This window comes from Ochotona princeps, chromosome 24 (genome assembly GCF_030435755.1).
Source record: "Ochotona princeps isolate mOchPri1 chromosome 24, mOchPri1.hap1, whole genome shotgun sequence".
NCBI lineage: Eukaryota > Metazoa > Chordata > Mammalia > Lagomorpha > Ochotonidae > Ochotona > Ochotona princeps.
In genome coordinates this window covers 8,928,512-8,944,991 of record NC_080855.1, presented here as the reverse complement: position 1 = coordinate 8,944,991, position 16,480 = coordinate 8,928,512, and the positions used below count along the sequence as shown (strand labels likewise).

The window sequence follows — 16,480 nt, the reverse complement described above, 5'->3', positions numbered from 1 at the left end:
CCAGTCCCCAGGCAAACCCTGTAAAGCAGTAACTACTGGCGATGTGTGAGAGGGGTAAGGTTGACACCATCATTTCCCACTGCTACCTTTTCTAGAATGATTTTCCATCTTTAAAAAAAGGATTTGTTTATTTTTATTGGAAAGGCAGATTTACAGAGAGAAGGAAAGACAGAGAGAAAGATCTTCCATCCACTATTTCACTCCCCAAGTAGCCACATGGCCGGAACTCATGCAGGTGCAGGGTCCCAAGGCTTTGGGCCGTCCTTCACTGCTTTTCCAAGCCACAAGCAGGGAGCTGGATTGGAAGCGGAGCAGTCGGGATACGAACTGGTGCCCATTTGGGATCCCAGCGCAAGGCAAAGACTTTAGCAAATATGCTAGCGCACCAGACCCATGATTTTCCATCTTAAAAGTGGATTCAAATAAAAAGGGAGGAGAAGGGCATGTCTTTTTGGAAATTCTGAGGCTCTCACTCATGAATGTAAGGCAAGTAGGCAAAGCCGTTCAGAGCCACACAGCTTCAACCTGAACCTGGAGTTACTGAGCAGTGAGCATCCGCAAGGAGAGGCAGGCTAAGCAGCCGCAGTGTAGAGTTGGAGAAGTGAGCCGCACAGGAGCCTGTTCCAGGAGGCCCAGGACGTGTGATCAGACAGCCACATGCACACAGTGAAACCGAAGCAGCAGAGGACTCCAAGGTGTCCCACACCACAGCCTGGATTCTCACTGAGCAGCAGACTGGCTTCTGTTGTTAGCATCTGAGACGCACAGACACTGACGTCATCTGTGTGGTCCCCAAATGCCCAGGTCAGCACCTGGGCTGGCCAGGTGATAGTCCACATCAGCCCCAAGGACGGCAGCCCTCCTCATTGGCGCCCTGGCCACCCAGGCCTGCAGCTGTGGGAAGCCAGGATCCCGAGTTGGCACAGTGCCACACGCAGGTGCCCCAGCGCAGGACATGCAACTCTCAGACCACCCAGCTACACGCCCGTGGACTGGTTTCTTGGGTATTACATTTTTTTTAATTTAAGTCAGAGACAGATCCCTTTCATCCTACTGCTGGTTCACTGCCCAGATTCCTGCAGCCGCTTCACTAGGCCGGGACTCACCCAGGGTGTGCGGGGTGGCGGGGCCTCCCTGCGCGTCAGCAGGACGTTGGAATTGGAAGTGGAGGTGGGACTCAAACCCAGGGATTCAGACATAGAGTGCAGACACCCAAAGTGTTAATCGTTTTTATTCATTTGAAAAGCAGAATGAGCATTTCATAGAGCTACAACAGCTGAGCCTAGCACACAGAAGCCAGAGCCTGGACCTTCACCAAGTCTCCTGTGTGGGTGGGCCGTCACCTGTCGGCGCCCAGGCCTCCCGTGTGGGTGGGCCGTCACCTGTGGGCGCCCAGGCCTCCCGTGTGGGTGGGCCGTCACCTGTGGGCGCCCAGGCCTCCCGTGTGGGTGGGCCGTCACCTGTGGGCGCCCAGGCCTCCCGTGTGGGTGGGCCGTCACCTGTGGGCGCCCAGGCCTCCCGTGTGGGTGGGCCGTCACCTGTGGGTGCCCAGGCTGTGCATCAGCAGGAAGCTGGTGAAGAAGCGGAGTAGCGCCAGGACCAGGCGGAAGTACATCCCAAGCAGCTGAACTGCCACAGCAAATACATACCCGAGTGGCTCCCAAGAGGGCAGAACTTTCTTCCTGTTGTGGCATTTGGGAAAGGGGGCTCCCCAGCCCTCGGGTGAGGGCATCAGGCCCGGCTGCTCCTCTGCCGCCCGCCTTCTCGCCCCACGGAACCTGTAGGACCGTGCGTCAGCTGACCCCACTGCTTTCTCCGCGATGCGGTCAGATGCCTCCCCGCAGTGATGGAAAGCTGAGTGACTCAGGATGGATTGTACCGGCACAGGCGTGTGAGGTTCCCAACAGAGCTATGCACACAGACAGGGAAGAAGGGAGGGAGGCTCCAGGAGATGGTACAGGGCCGGACGGGTCCCCTCACCGCAGCAGTCCTTTCCTAGGACAGTGGCTGTCAGGGCAATGGTCTCCCATGGCCCAGTACAGCCCACTGGCAGCTGACTTGGCTGGGCAGCCGCACCCAGCTCTCACCTGTCCCTTGCCTGCCCACAGCCTCTGCCCCTGGCCCCTGGGGGACTTCAGGTTTGACATCGTGAGGTCATGTTCCAGCCAGGGCAGCACACTAGGGTAGCGGGACCCCCAGAGGCCTCCACTGCCTGCTGCTGCCTTCCGTGGCTTGCAACCCCCCAGAGGCCGGGGGCCTGCATCCTGGTGGTCTACACAGTGAGCTGGGAAAAGCCATCTTCTGTTTCCGGGATGGGGGTGGTTATGGCCCTGGCGGACCTGCTCCAGCCAAGTGGCCACTGAGTCACAGCCTGCACTGGCCTCTGGGGGCCACTTCCACACAGGCTCACCTCAGGCTGCGCCTCCCCCCCCCAGTACGGCTACACTGTAGGAGGGAGCAAGGGGTGACGGCACAGAGGGAGTGCCTCAGGCAAGTCCAGGCTCCAGCCTGTGGCACAGTCCTCACTTTGCACTTGCGGGTGGCCACACTGCATGGATGGAGGACAGCCAAGGAAGGGGTCCCAGATTTCTGCCTTATCAGCTGACCTTGATGAGCTAGGCAGGTTCCCTGAAAGATGAAAAGGGACAGACAAGGAATCCCTAATTCCCTCACCCCAACAGCTGGGCCTGGGCCCCGGGGCAAGGCTCAGGGCACCTCTGGACACAGCTGGACAGACGGGCGGTGGGCTTGGAAGTGACAGATAATGCAACGTCACCCCAGGAGATGGTGATACAGTGCCCACGCACTGGGAGTGACGGGGAGAGCAGGTCCGGGACTCTGGAGCAACTAGGAGAGGAAGACTCAAGGGACAAGGCGGGCCAAGCTGCCGCACAAGCCCCTCGTGGACACGCCGCCCCCATCAACCGTAATTGGCCTCCAGGGAGCCGGTGACGCTGGACGCCCCAGGTCCCCTTGACCCTGGCACCTCCCACCGCCCACGTGACGTGTGTTCAGGCGTGGCCGCCAGGTGGCGCCCGCACTCGCCTCCCATGCATGCGCAGCACTAAACAGGCTCCACAAGAGCGTGCCCGCGCCACCTCCGCCAGGTGCCTGGCACAGCCGCCATCCCTGCATCCCACCCAGTTCTCCAGCCGGTGCCTCAGTGGACACCCGGCACCACGCTCCCCCTGTCCTGGCCGCAGTCATCCACAGTCGGGACGGCGGGGGGGTTGGGCAACAAGCTGCTGGATTCCGGGGTCCCCAGCACCCCAAAGGTTGACAGTGACATAGCCCTGGAAACACAGCGCAGCAGGAGCTGGGAAGGTGCAAGTTTCCGGTTTGGAAAAGTGGAAGGGGATGGTTGTGCAGCGGCGTGACTCAGCGACACCTGCACACTCAGAAACGACTCAGATGGCTGAACTGGTCATCTGTATTTTTATCACAAGTTTTAAAAATGTCCTGCTGGGTTTCTCCTGTCCTGCTCGCTGCCCCCAGCAGCCCCTCTCCATCCAGTGGAGGCGGGCAGGGGGCTCCGTAGGGGCTCCAGCGCTGCTGCTGTTGGCTCGGGCAGTGTGTAGGTGCAGGCTCTGACCAGTCGGCCAGTTCTCTTGCATGGGGCAGCGAGGGTGGCACCAGGACTCCGACGTGGAGTTCATCCCCTGCCCCAGCCTCTCCTGCCCCCAAGGTCTGCCCCTGACGCCTCGCAGTCCTCGGGGCCAGGAGGTGCCTGGAAGGCAGGCTTTCTGTGTGGGAAGTGAAGAGAGAGCAGCAGGGTTGACCCTGCGGGTGGGCTCAGAGGACAAAGTTGCTGAGAGTAAACATGGCAGACAGTGGGGTCTTGGTTTTCCACACAGGAAGTGGTGGTGGGACTGGGAGCTGGGCGCTGCACTGCCAGATCAGCTCAGGTCGGCAAGCAAGCAGTGCTGCTATCCACACTACTGCCCGGCCTGGGCCTCCCTGGGTGCCCCCCAACTCCCAACCGCACCAATTTCCACGAGCCAGCGAGCCTCAGGCATCAGCCAGGTTACCCTCACAGGGCTGGGCAGAGCTGGTAGCACCACCCGCCTGTGTCCTGGGTGCCACACCAAGCAGGTATGCCCCACACAGGCACAGACAGGGCGCGTCCTGCGGGGCACCTCTGCCCAGCAGTGTCAACGCTGGCCCCTCCTCTCCAGCTGGGATCGGGGGTCCTGGGTCACAGCTGGGCACCATCGGCCTGCCATACCAGCTCACCAGAGATGTAGGTGGCCTGCACGTTCAGGGAGTCGTCCAGCACCACGAAGTCTGGGGCAGAGCCAGGGGTCAGCAGGGCTCTCCCACCCCTACGCTGAAGTCCCGCCCCCAAGATCAGGATGTGCTGAAGCACTGGGGACCCACAGAGGTCTTTGAACCAAAAGTTCCAGGCCCTGACGGAAAAGAGGAGCCGGGCCAGGCCACCCGCAGCCACCCCAGGTCCCCCCAGTCCCCCAGGTCAGGCCCACACCTGCGTCAGCACCAAAGTCCAAGCTGCCCTTGCTCTTCTGCAGTCCCAGGAGCTGGGCGGGGTGCAGGGACGCGGCCTCCAGTGCCGACTCCACACTGCAGCCTGTTCCACAGGCGGGGACAGGTAGGGACCCCTGCCGAGCCCTCCCTGTGCCCCCAGCTCTGCTCTGCACCTGCCTTGTTCCCCAGGCCAGCGGGAACCCTGTGCTTGAGGACAGAGAGCATTCTCCACCCCAGGACCCCTGCAATACTCCAGCTCCTCCTTGGACCACTGCTGACGGCATCTCCTGCGGCCTGGCCTGTGTCTTTGCAGCCCTGGCCCCTTGCCCAGGACACGCGGATCCTCCATAGACCCCTGCACAGCCACCCCCACTCTCAATAGGCCTGGGCAGATGGTATGTCTGGCCACAGCCCTCCGCCAGCCCCCACACTCTCGCCTCCCAGACCTAGCTTCTGCCTGCACACACTGACCTGTAGCTTGCAGGAAGTGCCGGACGCAGGCATCCATCGGAGCAATGCTGCCACTCAGCGTCTTGGTCCCTTGAGAGCAGAAAGTGGGGGGACATGTGCCCCCTGGAATGGTGGCTGGGGCCAGGAGGCCCGGTGGTGAGCAAGGGCCACCAGGCTCTTACCTCGCTCTTCTGAGAGCCCACTGTGCTGGGTCGGAGTCAACTTACCTGCCACATAGGCTGTCAGCCCATCTACTTCAACTTCCTGTTGCCCTAGCGTGTGGCGGCCATTGCCCAGGCCTAGGGCTGGGACAGCATCGGTGACCAGCACCAGTCCTGAGAAGAATGGCTGTCAGGACCTGGCCAGCCCAGGGCTCCCTCCTGCCCACCCATGGGCAGCTTACCCTGAGGGTGGGCCCGATGGGCCATGCGCAGGGCAGCAGGGTTGGTGTGAGTGCCATCAGCAATCATCCCATAGAAGATGTTGCGGCCAGGGGGCAGCTGGTCGCTGGTCAGCAACCCCACGATTCCAGGGTCACGGTGGTGGAACTGGCAGGGGCACAAAAGAGGGCCTGGCTGAGTGGCAGCAGGACCCAGCCCAGCCCTGCCCAGCACAGGGTGGCACTCACGGGCAGCATGGCGTTGAAGAGATGTGTGATGAAGGTAGCCCCATTCCTCACAGCTTCCTCCGCCGCCCGCAGGTCGGCCATTGAGTGTCCTGCGAGTGGATGCTGGACTCGGGCTCCACACTGGCCTGGGAGCCAGAGGCGGGGACACCCTGGGGGACCCCTCTCACCTAGGGACACGCAGATGCCGCGGGCAGTCAGTGCCTGGATGACCTCATGGCTGCGGCCCAGCTCAGGGGCCAGCGTCACGATGCGGACATTGTCCAGCGGCCCGTAGGTAGCCAGTATATCGTGGAAGGCATTAGCCTCAAAGGAGCGCAGGTGGGCCTCAGGGTGAGCTCCCCGCTTTTCTCGGCTGATGAAGGGGCCCTCCAGGTGCACCCCTGTGGGAGGGGAGCGAGGCTGGCTCCAGCAGGCCCCCTACCCCCAGCCCTGCCAGGTCCCTGGTGCCCACCCTCCCAGGCTGGGCAGGGGAAGGCGTCGCCACTCACCGAGGACCCCTGCCCCGTGGGGACCACCACTCTTCACAGGGATCTGAGGAAGGACCTGGGGGGAACCAGCTGTTAAAGCCCCACCCCCACAACCCAGTGCCCAGGCAGGACGCAGGGCTGGTGCCTGGCCCAGCTCTCCCTCACCAGCCTGACCAGGTCCCTCAAGTGTTAGAATATGTTGGAGGCCCTGTGGTGGCCATGGAAAGTCCAGAGAAGTTTCCAGACTTATGGTTGGAAAGAGAAACTACAGGGACACGGGCCACCAGACGGCCGCCTTGGGGAGCAGGAGGGTCAGAGGGGCCACACACAGGCAGACAGGCAGCAGTGCTGGGAGGAGGCTGCACAGCCCGGCCCGTGCCACAGCCTGCAGCAGGCAGGATGCCCGAGCTAGGGACAGTGGTCTGCCCGTGTCCTCCACAGAAATGCAGCACCCCCCAGCTGAAGGAAGGGGAGTTTTAGGAGATACAGACCCGTGGGGCACAGAGCACAAGGCACTAGGTGGCCTGGGCAGCCCAGGTGAACACAGCCCTTAATGGGTCAGTGACAGAGTGGGGTGTTGGGGCATGAAGGAAGACCTCCCTCCCCAGGGGTGGCCAGCCAGCCTGCAGAGGCCATCACACAGGGACGCAAGACAACCCGGCAATGGGGCACGTTGATGCCTTGGCGGCCTCAGCTGCTGTCACCCAGCTGGTGGTGCACGCATACTAAGAGTTCCTGGGAAGCCACCATAGCCTAGCATCAAAGGACAACTCAAGTGTCCCCAACAGATGGGGGGGCTCCTGGGGAGACCGAGCTCACAGCCAGCAAGGGAAGACTGTGTGGAGCTGGCAACCCGCAGGGCAGGAAGAGCCCGGGCAGGCAGGCAGCAGAGCTCAACGGGGCCGGCTGTAGGCAGGAGGTTCAGCAGCCACTAGTGGAGCCAGCGTCCACACCAGGGCACCTGCATGAGCCCTGGCTGCTCTGCTCCAACTCAGCTTCCCAGCAACACACCTGGGAAGACAGCGGGAGAGGACGATGAGCAGGGGCGACCCGGACAGAGGTCCAGGCTCCTGGCTTTGGCCTGGCCCAGCCCTGGCTCCTGCAGTCATGTGGGGAATGAGCCAGCAGGAGAAAGTTGTCTGTCTCTCCTCTTTCCGTCCATCTTTCAAATAAATTAATATGAAAGAAGAAAAGGGGACTGGGGGAGAGTGCGAGAAGGGGTCTGCACCTCAGCAGTAGCAGCGCTCCAACCGCCCTGCCTGCCTCGCCCCTACAGCCAGGACAAAGCCCAGGGAACCAGCTGGGGCTCCATGAGAGACCGGGATACCCAAATGCAGAAATGGGCTGGGGGGAAACCACCCCAGGAACAACTCAAGGGAAGCAAAAACACAAAACCAATCACAGCAAAGGGATAAACACCCTGAGAGCCCAGGGTATCTCCACACTCCCGCAAGCAGCCAGGGGTCACCTAGCATGACTTCACAAAGCACCTGCTCACCAAGACCCCATCCAGCCAAGTCTGGGCCTCAGTGCCACCCGCCCAGCACCCGCCCACACCTTCCTTCTTGGGAAGCTACTGGAGAACGTGCACCCTAAAATGAAGAAGGGGATCAGGAGAAGGGATTGGAGGTCCCGAATGTGGGGGGCACCCTAGGAGCCCCACCGTGTCTAGCCAAGCAGAGAGGGGTTGGCACAGCAGTGGAGCAGGCTAACCCTCCACCTGTGGCATCAGCATCCCATGTGAGCGGCTCCACTTTCCATCCAGCTCCCTGCTTGTGGCCTGGGAAAGCCTGGGGACCCTGCACCCGTGTGGGAGACCCAGAGGACACTCTTGGCTCTTGCTTTAGGCCTGACCTAGCTCTGGCCACTACAGCCATTAAGGGAGTGAACTGGCGGATGGAAGATTTGTCTCTCCTCTCCCTCGCCCCTATAATTCTGACTTCAAATAAAAACAAACACTAGAGGGCACTTCCTCCAAGGACAGTAGGGCGCTCAACCCCCTCATTCCCATGGGCGCTGGCAGCCCGGGAAGAACCCACTCCTGCCCTCCTGCCCTACGCAGCTGCCTTGGGGACCCCCGCCTCAGGGGTGAGGGGGTGGCAAGCGCTAGCCAGCTCCCCCAGTGACCGCAAGCAAGCCCTGTGGACCGACAGGTTCATCGAAGAGTTAAAAATAAGCAACAGCTGACCCGAGTTCTTCAAGAGCTCTGCAGCAAAGCGAGAACAGAGTGAGGCAGAAGAGGCAGGGAGTGCAGGGGTCTGGCCCAGATGCAGCCGAGGACAGGGAAGGCCAGGGTGTGGTCTGCCTCCTGCTGGGGCACGGCCTGAGGAGCCCCAACAGACGACCAGGCTGAGCACAGGAGGCCAGAGACACCTCTGGCGCTGGCAAGGTCCAGGACAAGGACCCCGAGGCTTCGGGGTCAGCACTGACCCACAGCTCCCATCCCATGCACAGCCACCCTCACTCGCGGCCTCTAGCTTGCTGCCCCACTGTGTCACTGCGGACCGGCCAGTCTCACTGACAGCACCCTGCACCCTAGGGAGGCCACAGAGGTCGGAGGGCGTGGCGGCCTGGAATGTGCCTGCGGAGGAGGCACGTCAGCGGCAGGAATGCTGCAGGGTCGGGCTGGCCCTGTGCCTTGCAGCCCCAATTCACACCGGGGACGTTTTCGCTGTTCAAACTACCAGTTCAGCTGGACCAAGCTGGCCCCAGCCTCTAGCTGGGAGATCCAGGGGGCTGCACCCCGCGGCTCACATGCCCGCCAGTTCCCTGCTGTGTTCACACCCCAGAAAGGAGCAGCAGGCAGGGTACAAACCCTGTGGACAAAGTACCAGAGGCAAGCCGCGGCGGGGACACTGGGCCTCCCACAGACCAGGAACGTGGGGCCGAGGGAGTCTGAGCCGGGAACGCTGAGGGCTGGCCCAAGCAGAGCGGGAGGGAACTGGGCAGGCGGGAGGCGTGGCCCTTTCTGGAAGGCCTACTCCACCAAACCACACCCCGGGACGGTCAGGAAGCGGGAGGCCAGACTGCGGGAACAGAGGGCCAGGCGGAGGCTCAGGGAGAGCCGGCAGCGGGGGCAGGGTAGGCCGGACCCGGCCCGGGCGGGAGGGCAGGAGGCTGGCGCCTTCCCCCACACCATGAGCCTGACCTCACCTGGTGGTAGACCTCCGGCGGGGAAGTGACCAGGGTGGGGCAGAAGGAGGTGACGCCGTGCGACAGGATCCTCCGGGCCACCAGGGCCACCCCCGCGCCCGCGTCCTCCGTGGCCTGAGAGAAGTCCACACCAAACCCACCTACGGCCACAGGACGGAAAGGGTCGTGGGGTGCTCAGGGCGCTCCCCTGCCCGGCCTGGCGCTCCGCCCCGCGCCCCACCGTTAATCTGCACGTCGATGAATCCCGGCGCCAGGATGCGTCCTCCGCAGTCCCGCTGCTCGTCCGCCACGCGCCGCTCCTCAAAGAACAGCTTCTCCGGGTCCAGGATGCGGCCCCCGCGCACCCAGAGGTCCTCCCTGCGGACCGAGCCGCGGGCGCTGGCATCGCGGGCCGCCCCCAGCCCGCCCGCCCCCCGCGCGGCCCCGCACGCCCACCTGAGCAGCGCCCCGCCGCGCAGGATGCGGCAGTTGGTGAACTGGAGCACCGGAGCCCGCGCCGCGCCCTGCCCGCCGCGCATGGTGAGCCGCCACAGCGCGGGCGCCACGTGACCCTCAGCTGACGGTCCCGGCCACGTGACCGCCGCGGCACGTGACGCGCTGACGGCTCCCGCCCGCCCGCGCCCACACCAGCCGTCCGGACACGGGCTCCAGTCACATCCGAGAGCTTTATTGGACACAGCGCCGGCCTGGGCAGGCCCGGCCCGCGGCCCCCAGCCAGGAGCGCGGCCGGCGGGCGGGCTCCCCCACGCCAGTGTCGGCGGACAGGCCCCACGAGGCGACACGAGCTAAGGTGACTAGAGCTGGGAGGCAGGGCTGCTCCACACACGTGTGAACGGGTCAAATCTTTATAAATAACATCCAGTGGAGAGAAATGACAACCGCAATTGATCCTCAAACACAGCACTCGAGGGCGGATGCGCGGGGCGGCCGGGGCCTGGGTGTCCACAGCACAGGGGGCGGGGCGGGACAACAGACGATGGGCACTAGGACACTGCGCATTTACAAGACCAACTACTGAGGGGGCAGCTGCATGTGTCGGGTTGTTCATTCTGGAATGAGGGTGGTGGTCTTTCCGTCACGTCATCCGTGGGCTGGCGGCTCGGGCGCTACTTTGTGGACAGGATGAGGGCCACGATGAGGCCGTAGAGGCCGAGCACCTCGGCGAAGATGAGGATCAGGATCATGCCCACAAACAGCCGGGGCTGCTGGGCAGTGCCCCGCACGCCGGCGTCCCCGACAATGCCGATGGCAAAGCCCGAAGCCAGGCCGCTGAGGCCCACACTCAGGCCGGCGCCCAGCTGGAGGAAGCTCCTAGGGAAAGGACGGGGCGGGGGTCAGCGCGTGAGGCCAGCCGCCCGCAGCCCGCCCGGGGCCGGCCCTCACCTGTAGAGGCTGATGTCGTCGGTGAGGGAGTTGGCGATGAGCACGGCTACCACCAGGCCGTAGATGGCGATGATGCCAGCCATGACCACAGGGATGATGGACCGCATGACCATCTCTGGCCGCATGACAGACATGGCGGCGATGCCGGTGCCACTCTTGGCCGTGCCATAGGCAGCACCCAGGGCTGTGGGAGGGAGGCAGGGTCAGCCCAGAACTGCCCACCACTCACCTGGGGACAGGACCCTGAGAGAGGTGCAACCCGCACCCCCAGAGTCCCCTCTGCTGGGGAACCCCAGCCTGCGACACAGTCCTCAGAACCCCCTAGGGCGCCCCAGGACAATGGCCCAACATCGGGCAGCCTCATGGCCATGAGGCCTGACATTGGGCACTTTCTGTCCCACCTCGTGTCCCAAGCTCTCACGGACAGCATCCAGGACAGTCACCCCACACCAGATGGCATGGGCGGCCAAGGCTGTGACCTGCCAGGTCCCAGGCCCCTGGTGAGTGCCCCGACCTGCTCCCCCACTTCCCCAGGTCTAACCCCAGTGCTGAGGACGTGTGACTGTGCGCCTGGCCCCACAGGCCCTGGACACCTAACGGGACAGAGGGCGGGCCAGCCAGGAGAAAGCAGGCTGGAGCCATCACAGCCTGACCACGGCCCCGGGAGGATGCCAGCCCTCCCGGGGGGCTCCCCCCAGCCCAGGTCTTGAAGTAAAGCAATGGCCCGGAGAACAGAGCACAGGTGCTGAGAAGGGTCCTCCGGCTTCCCCCCTGCCAGCAGCCTGCTGCGCTGGAGCAGTCACCGCTCTGACCTGCTGAAACAGGCCCAAGAGGCGCCCGGCCACCCCTGGCCATTCCCTGCACATCCAGGATCCTGTTGTTGCCCCAGGCTGGGCAGGGTGAGGCTGGAGCTCTACTGTGTCAGATGCAGAGCCCAGAGAAGAACCAGAGTGGTGCCTGCCAGGCACAGCAGCATGGGGGTGTGCCTCCCGCTCCGTCAACGGGGAAGGCCGAGCGTATGACGGGGTGCAAGGCAGAATGCCGTGGTCTGGCAGCCCCTGCATCCAGAACTTGGCTGGTCACGATGGGGCCTGGTGTGTGGAGCCCAGCATGCCAGCGCTGCCCCCTTGGACTGTCAGTAGCGGAACACAGGCTTGCAAGTGTCCTGGGTGAACGACAGCCTAGCAGACTCGGCCCCCGTTAGGGCAATCCTGGGACGCAGCAAGGGAACTGGGCCGGTTCCCGAGGAAAGCAGAGGTCATGTGGCCATGCCGGGGTGGGGGGAAGCAGCCCAGGCCGTGCAGGCTGCAGACATCAGAGGGCAGCCAGACAGGGGAGACCGGAGCCACGAGGCCAGATGAGAAGGGCCAGGGCGGGGCAGCCCAGGGCCTGGGTGCCCACCCAGGGAGGAAGTGGGTCAGCATGGAAAAGGAGCCAGTGACAGCTTTGTGGAAGACATGATGAAGAAACAATCAATCGGCCGTTTGTCATGGGAGAAAGGGGAAGCTGAAGACAGGGCAGCGAGGGGGCAGGGCCGGAGACCAGCCAGGCGTGGGCCAGGGTCTGAAGGGGCCCACTGCAAGTACTGAGCCACTGTTGGCCCACAGCCCCGGGGAGGGCCGGCCCCCGCTGCCCACACGGTCCTGCCAGACAGCCCCCACAGGCAGGCTACTGACACAAGGGAGCTGCAGAAGCCTTCCCCGTGGGGTGGCTGGGGCCCCGGCACCAGCACCCCTAGGTGAAGGCAGCCACAGCAGGGACCACGCGCTGGTGGTCAGCAGCAGGATTTCCAGAGGTGCTCTCGGTGGGCGAGCTGTGAAGGTGTGCAGACAGCAGGCGCGGTCCAGGAGGGAAGGGGAAGTTTAGACCATCGGGTCCCACCGCAAATGATCCCTTGCTCACTCAGCATCCCGTGACTGCCAGGCAGGCCCAGGCAGGCCCAGGCCCCCCAGAACCGTATCCCGCCACCCACAGGTGTTTACCGTCAGCAGACACTGTTTGGGATTCAAACCCTCCACATACCTGCGCGGGCAGCCTCTGGGCTCCACCAGGTAAGGGTGGGATGGGGTGGGGCGGGGCGGGGCCACTGAAGGCAAAAGGCAGCCACAAGGTCCAGACCAGGCCAGACCAGTCCAGAGGGGCTGTGGCCGGGCCAGAACTTACCTTCCCAACCCCACATTCCTGGGCCCGGGATGGACACTTTCCCTCCGGCTTTCCCTCCAGCCCCAATGAGGACCCTTCTCCCTGCCCCCACCCCAGACCCGGCAAGCAGGAAGGTCATTCACTCCGTGTCCATTCATTAGGCCCACAAGGCCCGCCTCCCTCCCGGGGGCCATGCTGACAGCCCCCCACCCGGGGCCACCCTCCTCCAAGCACCCCTCGCACAGCCCCACTCCTCGGTCCCCGCAGGCGCGGGCCCTGAGACCAAGCCCTCCTCTGAGCTGTCCCAACAACCCACACAGACGACAGGATTGGGAAACCCAGACAAGCCCTAACCGGAAGCACCTGCCCGGGGTCCAGACCCACCTGAACCCCGACGCCCAAGCCGCCCACCTTCTCGGGGCAGCTGCTGGGGACCCCCTCCCCGGGGCACGCTCAGGTCCCCCCAGACCGGGAGCTGTCCGAGGTGTGATGTCACACCTGCCCCCAAACCCCGACGTGCGGAGCAGGCGCAGGACGGCGCGCCGCCCCCCGCGCCCCCCACCCAGCCTCCCTGTCGCCTCCCGCGGCTAAGATGGCAGCAGTGCCGCCGCCCCACCCCCGCACGACGCGGCCCGGCGGGCACGGCTGCGGGCACCGGACCCCGCACCCTGCCCAGCCCGCCGTCACGTGAGCTCGGGATTGCGTCAGGGTGACGTCACGCGCCGGACCCCGGCGAGTCGCGGGCACGAAGCCCCGCAGGCGCCCCCGACGCCCCCTGCTCGGCGACCCCGGGGACCCCCTGCCGCGGCGCTCACCGCTGAAGACCATGGCGGACGAGGCGCCCATGACGGCGAAAAACGCGGCATACTCGGGGTTGTTCTTGGCCTCGGACATGTCTGCGGGTGGGCAGGGGGCGAGCTCAGCGGACCGAGGCGGGCGCGGGCGGCGGGCGGGCGCGCAAGCGGGCGGACAGGTGGCGGGGAAGGCGACCCGGCTCGTCAGCCGCTGCGCTCTAAATACCAGCACCGCAGAACAAAATGGCGGCCGCGGCTGCGTCACATGACCCAGGCCCCGCCCCTTCGGGCCGCACCATTTGGCGCCGGCGGGGAGGGAGGCGGGGAGCCCGGGCCCCGGGACGCCGCCGCCGGCCCCGGGACAGCGCCGCCAGCCCGCCCGCCGGGGTCGGGACGTCTGCCGGGCCCCGTCCGGCAGCGGCCTCTCCGGTCCGCCGACGGGCGCGCTCGGCCCCCGCGACCCCAAGGCGTTGGGCTCGTCCGGCCGCCGGGGAGGTGCCAAAATTAGCATACGAGGCGTGGCCTCCGGCCGCCCCGCCCGCTCTGCGGCTGCGCGGAGCCGGCAGGTGTTCGGTTCCCATCGGTGCTTTAGTGCGCGTTAGCGACGTGGATGCGGGGGACTCCCGCCGCCCCTGTGCTCTCGTGGCCTTGCCGCAGGACGCATCTGACTCCCCGGGATCCCTTTATACCCTCCGGGGCCAGCAGAGTAAGCTGACAGTCCTCCCACCGCAGCTGCGGTTGGCCGGCGTCCTCTGCCGCAGCCCGCTCCGCCCGCGCTGTGCGGCCCGAGCCCTGTCCCCGGGTCCCCTCCCAGCGCCGCCCCTGCCGCCTCCAGGCCCAACACCCGTCCTCAGACGACTACCCCAGCCTGCATCCGCCTTCTCCCTGGCGTCGCACCTGAGCTGTCCATCACTGGCTGAAGCCCAGTGTGCCACAGAGGGGGTCCACCCCACTTGGGGATCCCGGGCCCTCGTCCCAGCAATAGGGTGGGCTCTCCTGAAGGGAACCTCCTCGGCCTCTCCCCCAACCCTGCGGCTAGGTCAGGTCTGAGGCCCTGGCATTCACACACACGCACACACACACCTCCTCCAGACACCCCCACACCCCCACCACACACACACACACCCTCATCACATACCCTCCAAACACCCACACACACCCCACCATACATACATGCCCCACACACCCAGCAGACACTTACACCCTCCCACACACACCACACACCACACACACCCCTTCCAAACATCCCCTCACCAGACACACACTCCACACCTCACACACACACCCCACACTTCACACACACATACACACCTCACACACACACCCCACACTTCACACACACACACCCCACACTTCACACACACATACACACCTCACACCTCACATACACACACCACATACCCCCTGTACCCACTGGGAACATGCCCAGAGAACAGGCCCTTTCCCCTAGACTTCGGGAGAGTCCACTCTGTTGCCTGCCACGACCTCACCTGTCCTTCATGTCCCAGCTCCCTGCCCTTGTCAAGGGCAAGGGGGACAGTCAGTCCTCTAACAGGGGCCTCTGCGGGACTCACTCTCCCTGAGATCCCAGGAGGCCCAGCGGCAGGCCCCGACCCTAGGTGTGCACAGGGCTGGAGGGGGAAAGGCTCCTCTTGCTGGTGACCCTGGTTGTAGCTTTGTCCCAGTCTTAGGGGGTCACTTCCTTCCTGCCTGCAGTCCTCATGGCCTCCTGGGTGGGGGTCACACCGAGGCCTGGCCCCACGCTCCAGGCACTCGAGGCAGGAGGCGGGGACGGCCCAGACCAGGGTGATGGTGCTGGGTTTGGCTAGCTGTCTGCAGCCCTGCCACTGTCATAGTCAACAGCACCACCCAGCTTGGGGCTTTGGGGGAGACACTGCCCTGTGGAGAGTTGGGGAGCTGCCCTTGCATCTGGCCTGGCCCCACCCCCAGGCAGCCACAGGAACTTCTGGACTGGTGTTTCCTGTCTGGAGTTCGCTGGGGCTCCCACCAGGATCCCATGTGCTGTCTGCAGCCCACCCCTCACTGTGCCCTGGAGCCTGTGTCAGCTCCAGCCGTTTCCTGGGGCCTCACCCTCTCCCCCAGGAAGCCTTCCTAGGCCCCTTCCGTCACCCTTGCCTCACCGGGGCCTCTGGGCAGCAGCACACAGGTGTCGGCGCATCTGGCCTCACCACTGCCCTTATTCTGTTACACACATGGAGCCAATCCCAGGAAGGTCTGCGGGCTTCTCCTGGGTCAGCCGGCCAGCCAGGGCTGGAAATGAAACCACACAACAGGTGCAGGCCTTAGCCTGGGGCTCAGTGAGCATCCCATGATCAGTGAGGGGCCCAGGAAGGACCCAGGTCACCTGCCCCATGGTCACCCCCTCCCCGGACAGGGCTCCAGAGCCCCCATGGAGTGTGGGGTGGGAACCCTCTGGGCTGTGGAAGGAGCCAGCCAGGGATACACCGCAGGCTTCTCTCTCACTACTACTTCCCTCTGGTGTGACATCACGGTCACGAGCCCCTGGCCAGGCGGGGCCGGGGGTTTCCAGGAACTGGAAGAGGAGAGGACAGAGGTCCGGAGGGAGCGGTGGAATGGGGGAGAAAGACTGCCACTCTGCAGAGATCCAAGGGGCCGCAGCGCTGGCCGGCAAGCCTCCCAGAGTCCACCATCCCAGAGCGGGGCCAAGTGTGGTGACGGTACCTTAGCTGGAACAGGGGAGGCTGCAGCGGAGCCCCCAGTGTCCCTGCAGAGTCCTGGGAGGGGGCATTCTCCTCCCCGCCTCAGCCAGGGTCTGGAGGTCGTGGAGCAGGGTACAGCTGCACTGCTCCGGGGCAGGGGGCACGACTGACGACCTGCTGCCTTATTTATCTGCTAAATTACGTGTTTCTTCGAAAGGCCAAGAGGTCTTCCCAGGTGCCCTCCCCAAGAGGCTGGGCCAGGCCTGCCCAGGGCTGCACACACTTGAGCCTCCCTGCTGC

General features: G+C 64.5%; 2 protein-coding genes across 3 annotated transcripts; both read right to left on the bottom strand.

Moving 5' to 3' along the window:
- Positions 1–3,771: 3,771 nt before the first annotated feature.
- On the bottom strand, positions 3,772–9,748 carry AMDHD2 (amidohydrolase domain containing 2). Of its 2 annotated transcripts, none has more exons than XM_058680353.1 (11): positions 9,616–9,748; positions 9,401–9,537; positions 9,181–9,320; positions 6,049–6,103; positions 5,728–5,940; positions 5,561–5,649; positions 5,336–5,480; positions 5,160–5,267; positions 4,954–5,055; positions 4,484–4,585; positions 3,772–4,284 (listed from the first exon to the last, which is right to left on the bottom strand). In XM_058680353.1, the coding sequence occupies exons 1-11, from the start codon at positions 9,696–9,698 to the stop codon at positions 4,196–4,198; spliced, it is 1,263 nt and encodes a 420-aa protein (XP_058536336.1). In that variant the 5' UTR covers positions 9,699–9,748; the 3' UTR covers positions 3,772–4,195. The 2 variants fall into 2 exon arrangements, with proteins under 2 accessions (XP_058536336.1, XP_004587087.2); XM_004587030.2 differs by having other exon boundaries at positions 4,954–5,022.
- A 78-nt stretch (positions 9,749–9,826) lies between these two features.
- Positions 9,827–13,754, bottom strand: ATP6V0C (ATPase H+ transporting V0 subunit c). Its single transcript, XM_004586682.3, has 3 exons — positions 13,521–13,754; positions 10,564–10,747; positions 9,827–10,491 (listed from the first exon to the last, which is right to left on the bottom strand). The coding sequence occupies exons 1-3, from the start codon at positions 13,597–13,599 to the stop codon at positions 10,287–10,289; spliced, it is 468 nt and encodes a 155-aa protein (XP_004586739.1). The 5' UTR covers positions 13,600–13,754; the 3' UTR covers positions 9,827–10,286.
- Between the last annotated feature and the right edge of the window lie 2,726 nt (positions 13,755–16,480).